The sequence below is a fragment of the Mixophyes fleayi genome, chromosome 1, assembly GCF_038048845.1.
Source record: "Mixophyes fleayi isolate aMixFle1 chromosome 1, aMixFle1.hap1, whole genome shotgun sequence".
Lineage (NCBI taxonomy): Eukaryota > Metazoa > Chordata > Amphibia > Anura > Limnodynastidae > Mixophyes > Mixophyes fleayi.
Genome location: NC_134402.1, coordinates 376,993,925 through 377,006,758, shown reverse-complemented (window position 1 = coordinate 377,006,758; position 12,834 = coordinate 376,993,925). Strand labels below are relative to the sequence as shown.

The 12,834-nt window shown below is 38.1% G+C and overlaps 1 protein-coding gene across 3 annotated transcripts in view; it reads right to left on the bottom strand.

Annotated features, from left to right (window-relative positions):
- The window catches only part of DTWD2 (DTW motif tRNA-uridine aminocarboxypropyltransferase 2), a 191,227-nt gene that overhangs the window by 73,970 nt on the left and 104,423 nt on the right, over positions 1-12,834 (bottom strand). For all 3 annotated transcript variants that reach the window (XM_075179360.1, XM_075179352.1, XM_075179370.1), the window contains one exon: positions 5,656-5,848. In XM_075179360.1, coding sequence (XP_075035461.1) covers positions 5,656-5,848 — 193 coding nt within the window. The remainder of the gene's footprint in view (positions 1-5,655; positions 5,849-12,834) is intronic.

The following is a 12,834-nucleotide window of genomic DNA, read 5'->3' as shown; positions in this document are numbered from 1 at the left end:
TCCATGTGTTGCTATCAAGGATGTTTTTTAAGTGGGTCGTGTCTCTAAGAATTTCAGGTGATTTTTGCCTACATACATTTGTATAAACTTGTCCACATTTTCTGAGGTTTTCAGTTATTGAATTAAACCCCAAAACTATTATTCTCCGTGGTGGATTCATTTTGAGAATCTTGGGTAAAAAGTAGACTGTTGGTACTTGGGGGTGTTTTTTCAGTAGAAACAAAAACACATCAAAATTCATTCAAAGCGAACTTTGGTGTAAAGCCCGCTTTGGGTTCTAGATAAATTGTCATGTCTAAAAGAAGGAGTTGAATTAGGGATCTCCAGATATCTGTCATTTCAAAAATGTCCTCTTGGGGATCCACTCCTGGAGCCGGCTACTCCTGTCTACCATCATCCTTTAGCTGCAAGCAAAAGCAATGTACTGCCACACATGCACAATACTGTTTGAAGCGATGGCCCTCCGAAAATGAAGCTGGCAGTGATTTTGCACTTGTCATTTGCTGCTCTACGTATCTGCTTGGAATGGTCAGGCATATTCAGGTAATGAAGCATAGTAGATAGTATGCTCTTGTTTTTTATGTGAACTCTTTGTACTCCATAAAAAACAGAACATTTTTATTTGTATGGTGTTCGTCTTTAAACCACTGTTCTAAAGAATGGCTGGGAGAGTAGAAACTGTTGTTCTGTCACACTATGTTACATATAAATTACCAGCGATTAGAAAGTCTAAGTGTTATCTTTCAAACAATGCATTCATCAGATAGCAGTGCAGATTCCCACCATAGCCACAGCACCACTCTGCTAATTGTTGCATTGCTATACACTGCACTCCTTACTTGCCCAGATGACAATTATAAGCTCTGAGTTGTCTGAAAGTTTACAGGTACAGCACCCAAGCAGTCACTATGCAGTGAACTGACTAGTGACCCTAGTAAACTCTAGAATCAAAACTTTGTGAGATGTTATCACTAGAGATGGGCGGGCTCGGTTCCCCGAGATCCGAATCCATCCGAATTTCTCCTATCCGAGTACTTCTCCCGCCCATTCGGAATCAAAATCGAGGCAAAACGTAATCGTGACGTATTCGTATTTCTGAGCTCGGTTCTCGCAAGATTTGAAAAGCATAAATACCAACCTCCACAGCAATCCATCGCCATTTGACAGAGGGAGAGAGGGGTTAGGTCACAGGCTATATTAGCGCAGGGACAGAGCAATAATTGTACACATTATTGTTTAAATTCTATTCTATACAATTCTATTATTATTAATACCAATTCTATTAGCAATTGTTACAGCAGGAAGACAGGTAGAATAGAGGAGGCTTTTTTGTCAATTTTTTGCACTACAAGTGCTTTGGGGTCTCCCATATCCCCCAGTGTTTTAGACTAATGTTTCTGGCTGTCAAAAGTGATATTTGTCAGCAGTATTTTTAAAAAAAATTTGCACTACAAGTGCTTTGGGGTGTCCCATATTCCCCAGTGTGTTACACTAATTTTTCTGGCTGTCAAAATTCATATTTGTCAGCAGTATCTATCTAATACAATATTTTGCCCTACAAGTGCTTCAGGGTGTCCAATATTCCCCAGTGTGTTACACTAATTTTTCTGGCTGTCAAAAGTCATATTTGTCAGCAGTATCTATCTAATACAATATTTTTCACTACAAGTGGTTTGGGCTCATTAAAATGGATTCAAAGCAATCCACATATGAGCAGAATCAGCAAGCAGGTGTTGGCACCAGTCCTGATGGTAGTGTTCCCAGTAGGTCATCTGGTAAAGCCTATGTAAAAGTACATAGTCTTTTTAAATCAGGGAAAAAAAACACACACCAAATTTTTTTTTACTGTGTTGAAGCGAAAAAGAAGTGTAACTGAGGAAAAGTTAATTGCCGATAAAAAAAAAATTGGCAACATGCCATTCTGCACACGCTGTGGCAAAGAAAGTATGAGGCAGGTCAATAAATGTTACTGAGCCTTCTTCTTGTACGGTCACTCGTGACCAAGCAAGACCAAGTAATTTGGAGTCTAAAAGTGGTGCACACCTACTGTTACGCATGAAAGGCGAGCTGCAAGAAAACAGTAAGGTATTAGAGGATAATGTATGCTCAGAATCAGAAATGACACCAATCCCCGTAGAGCGTCCATCCACCAGTGGTATGTGTAATCGTGAGCATTCTGTTAGAGTACCTATAAAGAAGGGTCCTTTCAGCAGTTCTGCTGATGTGTGCCTGAACAGCCCGAGTGTAGCCGGTGATACACCAATTGTGGATTCCACTTTGGAATTAGAAGAGGATGAGGGGGAGATTTGTGTAGGCGACGAGGGCGCTAGTGATGATGTCGATGAGGGTGATGCAGACAGATACCAAATTGCCTTTCTAAATTTCTATTTATAATCTAGACTCTATAACTCTATTTTACTCCTAGTGGAGAGGGGGTCTGATGCAGACAGATACCAAACTGCTTTTGTCCATTTCTTTTTATATTCTAATTCTACAGTCTTTGCAGGCTGCTTTTTTTCTATTAAACTACAAGTGGAGGGCGAGGGGGGGGGGATCATAGACAGCCACCAAACTACCTTGGTCCATTTATATTTTAGATTGTTCAGTCTATGCAGGCTGCTTTTTTTCTATTCAACTACAAGTGGAGGGCGGGGATGGGGGGTCTATAGAGACAGAAACCAAACTGCATTTGTCCATTTCAATTTATATTGTGCAGTTTATAACGGCTGAATTTTTTTGGATTTCCTACAAGTGGAGGGGGGCCTAGAGAGACAGAAACCAAACTGCCTTTGTCCATTTCTTTATATATTTAACTATTAGTGTAGGGTGTAATATACACCCAAAGACGATGGCTGCATTGCAAATAGGCTAAGATGAAGAGGAAGACAATCAGGTTTGTGTGCAGAATTAAGGACGGCCTACCAGGGATTAAACTGTTTTCTTCCTAATATATTAGCTTTAGAATTACCTTACTTATCCAAGAAACAGGTGGAGCACTAAATTAGGTTATTTTATGCCCAAAAACATTGATTTTTAAACAAAATTGCAAAACAAAACCAAAACAAAAACACGCAAGGGCGGTTTGGCAAAACCAAAACCAAAACACGACGGTAATCCAGATCCAAAACCAAAACCAAAACCAAAACACGGGGGTCAGTGAGCATCTCCCACATACTCGTGCATATTAAAGAGCTAATCAGAGAAAAACTGCTGAGAATTAAAAACAACAAGAAAAAGGGTTTTTACAGTGTCCGAAATACAATAGAGTAATGAATAGGTCATAAGACAATTATTTTAGACTTTCAGTAAAGGATGGAAATAATATATTCATGTTACAATTATTTTCTTTATAGCATGTACTGGTTTGCATGACACTTTAAAATGACTTAACACTGGGATATTCTCTAGTCTATAATATTAATGCAGAATTCATCATCACCTCTTTCAAGGGCCTCAGAAGTAGCCCTTGGTTCCACAAAGCCTACATTACTCTTTCATATAGGAATCACATCACATTGTGAGCTTAGAATACTAACATGAAATTCCCGAACAACCCAAAAGACTCAAACCAAACAGTAGATTAAAATGAAAAAGGACCAAAAATGAGAAATGACTCTGGCTATGTTGACTGCCAGTTGCCTTTATTGTGTTTTCTTATTGAGCATATGTGATTTCTTGCTGCAAATTTTGTAAAAAAACAAAAACAAAACACTACTACTCACTGATTACAACAATGTAGCCTACAAGAGACGATCACATGTGTGGCAGTGTCCAGAGTTCTGGCTGGTGCACATGTGCGGCGGCCATCTTGTAAAGTGCTCCAGAGGAGTTAATTTACCAGTGCTAGCCTCCGCGCCTATACAAAATGTTATTAGAAATGTGTACAATAAAATTAAATGTATTCAAAATGTGCACCGAGAGAGTAATATCCGACGCCACAGCTTTAAATCAGTTAAACAAATGCATATTTAAATAAAAGAATGTTAATATTTAATGTATGGGCACTGCGGCAGCGGAGTGTAAAAGTATGTTATATGTATATTAAATTTAATGTAATAAGATAAATATGTTCCCACCTTCCCTGGTGGTCCAGCAGGGGGCTGCAGGAGACATAGTGGCACCAAGGGTGGAGAGGAGGCTGAGCCCTCTTCTCCCTGCCAGCTTGTGGACAGGGGGGGAAGGTCTCTCCCCCTGCCACTAACAACAATGTTAAATGTGTTAAACCTCTCCAAGATGATTCACATGCAGGCTGCATGAAGCAGCCTGGATTGGTGTAAGGGGCAGGAGGATGGGTTACTTCCTGCCAGGCTATGTGTTTAAAACTGTATAAAAAGAGCCCTGTTGTTCATGTAAATTATACCATCTGTACTTCTGGATAACCACTAGTACCTAGTACTAGTGTGAAACGCTCCATATAAGGACCCTTTCTGAACAATAAACATCACTGCTTCAAGATCCTGCTTTGACGTCTATGCAACTGCTGTAATTCCTGTGACCTACAGATCAGACCACACTATCCAGCTGTTCTGAGGTTTGGGACACAGCGCCTAGTGACAATGCTCTACCCGCTACCCAGCAGCTCTGGCCATTGTGAAAGGTCAGGGGAACCATCCACAGTAACCCTGATCTGAAGGTAAAGATCAGGGGTAGCTGGCCAAGGGCCCAGCAAGGAGGTGCCCTAGCAGCAAGTGTGTACCCAAAAGCAAGAGTTCCAAGTACCAGTGAAGGAGCCTGGTGGTGGACAGCAGAGCGCCTTCTATTGTGTTTAGAGGGGCGCATTTGGGATACAGAAAGAGGACGGATGGCAAGGCAAGGCAAGCTGGTCCCTAGCAAAACAACAGGGTGGCATAGGGGGTCAACCCTGTCACAACATGAATACATACATTCATATTATAAACATGCACACAAACTTAATCTCAAGTACTGTGACTTTAATATGGGTTTATGAAAACTTATTGCACAATTATTACAAAGAAAGGATATTCACTATACAGGACAAAGCACAAAACCTTACACTGTGTGATCAGCATAAAATGAGTTCAGCCATATATGTCTATATTATATTTGACAAATAGATGACTATTGTCATGGAAACAAGCTAAACAACAATTTCGTTTTTAAGCAAGGGCCAATTTAAATGTGTCCTTAGAGAACAGCAGACAATAGTTACATCTTCACCATGACTCCTACAAGTAGAATTCACTGAACATTATCAATTTATCTTTGACATCTAAATTTGATGTTCACAACAAAACTATACTTAGCTTGATCATAATGTGATAAATCACTATATCTATATATAAATGTCTAGGGGGCTTGCTAGCAAAAACATAGTGTTTAATGTTCCTCTTCTGCTCAGTATAGTTGAAGAGAGGTTACAAATGATAGCAATGCTCAAGTATCAGTGCTCCTCTGCTATAACTTACCAGGCTGCCGCTTGAGCACATCATAAAATATATTTTCAAAATCATCCCTGAAGGGGCAGAGTTATGACAATGTCAGACATAGGTGTAAGCAAGCTGCAATCCTGACTGTCATTGTCTTGTTACTGTCTATGATTCAGGAATACAGTTACTCTATAAATAAACTCACAAAATATTTGATCTGAGAAACACACACAATCACTAATTCTATAGTAGTATAAACCTGATTTACCTGCTTTGGCAGCCGAAAAAGAGAATTTCTGTAGAATATATCTTTGGCCTGACTCCATGTGCCATCTATTATGATGAGGGAGTGTGGGTGATGATCGGCTGCTAGGGACAGCTCTTCCAAATTAGCAGCTTCAGCTCCAGGATACAGAATCAAAGTACCAGGTTTTCTGCAAATGGCTGCTAGCTCTGGATATCTAAAAGACAAAAGAAAGATAAAGTAGAAGAAAAAAAGTACACCCTCTTTATTAACAGGGCATTCAAACATAAAATTACCCACGAAAATCCAATCGATCCAATAGGAAAGATAATAAACAAGTAACAGAGCAGCAGTCTCAACCACTATTGAAATTGACACTTTTTTGTTTTTGTTTATAATATTGCAATTATGATTTCTTAGAAGCATACAAAACAAGATGAAGTCATAAAATGGCACGCAAGCTGAAGCTAAAACTGACAGTTTGCTACAGCTACTCTGCTATAAGAATAAACATATAGAAAAGAAAGATGTGATAAAACAGCATTCCTAGAAGTCACTTCACACACGTCCTACTGACCAGTATTAAGTTGGAATGAAAGAACTGATTTTGTTGGACAGAGGATAGGACAAAGTATAATTTATCATTTGAATTAGTATAGGTTGAATGAATCAAATTATTTTAAAGAACATGTCACTATTTAGATAAATGAATTCTTATAGAATGCCCTTGCACAATGTGTACGTAAAAAACAAATAGCTCTAGTGCTCCATTTCTAGCAACATATCATCATCACCATTTATTTATATAGCGCCACTAATTCCACAGCGCTGTACAGAGAACTCATTCACATCAGTCCCTGCCCCATTGGAGCTTACAGTCTAAATATCCTAACACACACACACGTGCAGACAGACAGACTTGGGTCAAGTTTGATAGCAGCCAATTAACCTACTAGTATGTTTTTGGAGTGTGGGAGGAAACCCACGCAAACACGGGGTCGGGAATTGAACTCATGACCACAGTGATGTGAGGCAGAAGTGCTAACCACTTAGCCACCGTGCTGCCCATATATGTAATATTTAATTATTATATATAACACAGCTCTGCTCAAAAATAGAGCAGAGCTGACCATCACCACCTGTCACATGACAGAGGATTTTGGAGAACGGAGGAGAGGAGAGAGCTCCCCTCACACTGAATGCTAATGATTATACCCATCACCATGCATAGCCCCGCTTCACCCCAACTTCTCCTCCAGGTATAGTCACCAGTCATGTAATTAAGCTGAGAGCAAGCATATGGAGGAAAGATTGGAAATGCATCACTTTTTCCTCTATATTTGCCCTATTACAGAGGACTCTACAGTTTTGCTATATTACCGTATCAACAGCATATGCTCAGTGTCTAGTATCTCAGTAATATGGTTGGTTCCAAGTGAATTAATAGGCAGCTTTCAGCATATATAATAACTGTCTAAACAGGTGATTTTTATTCTAAGGAATAATAAAACACAGCTACAGCATAAGCCTTTGGGTATATAGCTATATGAAAATAAATAGAGATTGTCCAAACTTTGAAGTATGTCCATAGTGATTGCATATAGCATATACCTTTCAGACCAAGTGTTAGTGTACATATAAATAAAAATCACCAAAAAGGATTCACTACAACCTTGTAGCACAAACTTTCACTTTTGTTCTCAATAACATAAATTGGGAGAAAAATCCCTGTAGCCCAATATGTTCTAGTTCCTTACAGCCCTCAGTATTTCAAAACTAAACTTATTCCCTTGACAAATGGCCTTTTATCTGTGCTTCAAGTACAATATAGTAAAAACACAGTCACGCCATATAAATCTCAGTTTGGAATAGCAGAATATTAGAGTATTAACAGACACTACTGCCGTTTTACTACTGTGTAGAATCTGAAACTTTTATAGCTTTGTAATATATAAAAGGGCTGAAGGAAACATGAATTAAGCAGCGTCAGTGGGGAAAAGTATGTGGCCTCAGCAGCGTTCACCTTGTAATACCTTATTAAGACACAAACAAAATGACATTTTCACTGGTGTACCATTAAACTGGGGAAAGTTTGCCTGAGGAATGGCACAGATATGGCGGCCAATAGCACTGCATGTACTTTCACAGTTTAGAGCCTACCTGCAATCATTTAAAGAAAAGGAAAAAAAAATAATACACCAAATGTTCACACATTAGCTGCAAAATTATTGCACCTTAAAGGTCTGCTCCTTACGCAGCTTAGAAAATAAATCTCAGACTTGCAGAAGTAGAAATGACCAAGGGCAGATTACTTAGCAGACTGGAAACAAATGAAAAAGAAAGGGCACAGCAATTGCACCCATGAAATGGATGATGCTAGTACACTGCTGTTAATTTAAGATATCAGTGTATAATATAAAGTATAATATAAAGTAATATAAAGTGTATAATATAAAGTATAATATAAAGTAAGGGGTAAATGTTCCAATTTACATATATTGATATAAATTATTACCATATATATCTGCAGATTACTGTTATCTCTCTTTATAACACCAGCTTATAACAAGGCATAAAATTGATACAATAGCAAGAGTGGCATTACAACGAGGGTGAAATATAATATAATGATTACATTTGAATGCATTTCGTGCATACAATGTTCTTGATGGTGAGTGCGGCTTTATAAAGGGGTGGTATAAAGTTGGAGCACTAGACTGTACATCATGGCATATCCCAATACTCAGTGAAGATTAAAGGGAAGAGAATCTTGGATTGTGGAATAAAGGCCTCAACAGTAAAACCAGTCACAACAGTGGTTACCATTGCTGCCTCACAGCACTGGGGTCATGAGTTTGATTCCGAACAGGGTCATATCTGAGTGGAGTTTGTATATTATACCTGTGTTTGTGTGGTTTTCCTCCATGTGCACCATTTTCTTCCCACAGCCCAAAAACATACTGATAGATTATATGGCTGCTAACAAAAATGGACCCTAGTGTGTGCATTTGTGTGTTGGGAAAATTAGACTAAGTTCCAATGGAGCAGGAACTGATGTGAATGATAAATATTATCCGTACAGTGCTGTGTAATATGTTGGCGCTATATAAATAAACAATAAAAAATAAAATCTGTATGTAGTGAAGACATTTTAAGACCTATGTATGTGTTTACTGAAGATGTAGTTATCTGGCTCCTGTGTTTCTTCTTGCAGGTGGTTCTATATCTCATGCCAGGATTAGTTTAACAGGTTGTGGAATAGCTGGGAAGAGCCCAGTGGAGCTCAGAAGTGACCCAGGACAACCATTACGAAACCTGCAATCAACACCCAGTAAAATCAACCTGCCAGCCTGGGACCTCTGTTATTGTTGACCAGAAAGGCCACCTAGAAACAAAGAGCGCTCTCCATGAAACCAAGATTGTTCCCAGCTACACTTAAAGAACAGATAAGGAAGGGTTTCCTCAGAAGAAGACCCACAATCGCTCAAGAATAATATCTACCAATTGTCAGATGACCCACCTATAGCAGTCAGAACAAATGACTTGCAATCTTTAAAAAAGGACAGTATGCCTCACATTCGAGCCTCATTGAGAAACACCAAATCAGATATCATGAAACTGGGTGGAAGGACTGACTCATAGAAGCAAGATTCACTGAGCTTGTCTGCTCTCATAAAGAATTGATGTAGGAAAATGTAACATCTGAAGAGTAAATGCAGAACATCTCAGACAAGGGCCCATGGTGCAGCTTGCAGTTGTTTCCTAACCTATTTTTAGTTACTCTGGCCCCATCTTATGAAAACTAGTCCGCTGATGCAGCCGTATAGGATACTACTCGATATGGCCATGTCACCCACCATCCATTGAGAAAATATTGGTATTACAGCTTGTAGTACAATATGCCAGCAATGGATGGCGCGGCCGCATTGAGAATCATGCAATGTCCGCCTATGCACAGACTACATAGCGATTCTCTAATGACAGTGCTACAAGGCTTCTCCCCTAGACTACTGGAGACCTGTAGCAACAAATGACAATGTGTGAGTGCGATCACCACAGTATTGATGAGCCAGGGTCAATTGACACCCTGTGCTCTGCCTCTGCTCCTCTCCCAAGTACCACCCCTATCTAGTGTCCCAATCATATAAATATATACATGGGAGCCTCAATACCACTAGGATACTTGAATGAAAAAGGGATATATATATATATATATATATATATATATATATATATATATATATATATATATAATATTAATTACAATAAAATGCAATAAAAAGTGAGGTTTGGTTACAATTATAACAATAAAGTACAGTTGGTTTAAGCAATGCTAAAATAGCCTCTTTTTCTTATCAAAAAGCATACTGTATATTGTACCAGAAACCACCTTTAAGGATAGGCCGCTACTTATAGGGCAATGCTGTGTGCTTCCCCCCAGACAAATGTCTGCCAACCTGACCATGATTAGGACATTGCTTTTACATGCAATTAAAACCTGGCACATCCATTAATATGTTTAGCCTAAAGAACAAATAAAGTCACTATTTGGCATTGATATTTATGAAAGGCTGTGTATTACAGAGCTAAAAATATATACATATAGTATGTCCACCATGATTTATCTCACACCTCTGCAGCAGGTTGTCATGATAGGAAGGGTGTGCTTCTCTTAACATAGCAGGCGGCTTGGCAGATTTCTTTGCAGAAACTCTAATTGTAGGTAATTGTTTAATAAAATGTTATTTAGCAAAACCTGATTAATGTTTAAGGATGAATGTAACCGTAGGAAATTGTTTAATGAAAATATAATTTTGTAGGGTGGCATAAATTAAATAGAATTAAGTAGATAAGGTTATAAAATTAGTATGTGTATGCATTTATACCAGAATCTTTGGTTCACAAAGCTGTGAACAGGATTTCTTGTGTACATTGGAGTCCAAGCAAAAGGTCATTCTAAAAACAGTCTGAGAATAACTTTTGGTCACTCTGATTAAAAAGATGTCTATAAAAGTGCAGTATCAAGATACTGTTTAGTTATTTCTAGAGAGCACAGTGGTAGAGTTGGATTTGGAGAGAGTTGGAATCACTGAGGGCTGTGCAATAGGCTGGAGAGTGCGCAAGGAAAATGAGAACATGAAAATAAACCCATTATGCATTAGGATCTATACATTCACAACCACAAACATTGTAAATAGTATGTTGTAGTTATTATCTTATTATTGTTTTGTCTATAGGTGAAGTTTTTGCAAAAATTAGTTTATGTTATATAGTTAGAATAGTACTCCATAGCTTTTGTATTCCCTCTCTATTCTTTGTTCTGTACACCTCAAACCACCTAAAATCAATAAAAATGAATAGGCTGAAAGAAATTGCAATCTAAAAGAAATATAATTCAAAGTATACACTACTGTGAATTGTATATTCACAGTAGTAAATATTAGTAAATGTTGTATATATATATATATATATATATATATATATACACATATATATATATATATACACTCATACATACATACATACACACACACACACACACTATACGGACAAAAGTATTGAGACGCTTGACAAATACAACAACAGGAACTATAATGACATTGTATACAAGTACATATACTTTAATATGGAGTTGGTCCCCCTTTTGCAGTGACAACAGCTTCTACTCTTCATGGAAGGCTTTCCACAAAATGTTGGAGTGTTTCTGTGGAAATTTGTGCCCATTCATTCAGTAGAGCATTTATGAGGTCAGGCACTGATGTTGGACGAGAAACCTGGCTCCCAATCTCCGTTCCAGTTCATCCCAAAGGTGTTCCATGGTGTTGCAGTCAGGGCTCTGTGCTAGCCAGTCAAGTTCTTCCACACCAAACCATGTCTTTGTAGTCCTTGCTTTGTGCACTAGGGCACAGTCATATTGGAATAGAAAAGGGCCTTCCCCAAACTGTTGCACCAAACTTGGAAGCATAGCATTGTCCAAAATGACTTGGTATGCTGAAGCATTAAGATTGCCCTTCACTGGAGATAAGGGACCTAGGCTAAATACTGAAAAACAACCCCATACCATTATCCCTCCTCTAGCAAACTTCACAGTAGGCATAATGCAGTCAGGCAGGTAACGTTCTCCCGGCAGCCACCGAACCCAGACTCACCAATCTGACTGTCAAACAGAGAATCATGATGTCCTTATATGAACACACATATATACACACAGATTAACATAATATATATATATACATACATACATATACACATACACACACACACGTATATAAATATATATACACACATTATATACATACATACACACATGTATATAAATATATATACATATATACACACATATTATATATAAATATATATACACACATATATATATATATATATATATATATATATATATATATAAACACAGACACATATATACATACATATATACACACATATAGAAATATATATACATATACACACACACGTGTGTACAGTACTGTATAAACATTTTAGGCAGGTGTGGAAAAAATGCTGCAAAGTAAGAATTCTTTCAAAAATAGAAGTTTTAATAGTTTTTTTTAATCAACTAACAAAATGCAAAGTGAATAAACAGAAGAGAAATCTAAATCAATTCAAAATTTGGTGTAACCACCCTTTACTTTAAACACAGCATTAATTCTTCTTTCTTCTAGGCACACTTGCACATAGTTTGTGAAGGAACTCAGTTCCAAACAACTTAAAGAACTAACCACAGATCTTTGTCTCTTCATGTAATCCCAGACAGACTCGATGATGTTGAAATCAGGCCTCTTTAGGAGCCATATCATCACTTCGAGGACTCCTTGTTCTTCTTTACGATGAAGATAGTTCTTAACATAGTTAAGACATTAGCTGTATGTTTTGGGCCATTGTCCTGCTGCAGAATAAATTTGGGAGCCAATCAGATGATTCCCTGATGATATTGCATGATGGATAAGTACTTGCATGTATTTCTCAGCAATGAGGAAACCATTAATCCTGACCAATTCACAAGCCCCATTTTCTGAAATGCAGCCCAAAACTTGCAAGGAACCTCCACCATGCTTCACTGTTGCCTGCAGACACTCATTACTGCACCACTCTCCAGTCCTTTGGCTAGACTGTTTTGGCCAATCCCACAGAAGAGCTACTGTAGCACAAATTGCTGAATAAGTTAATGCTGACTATGATAGAAAG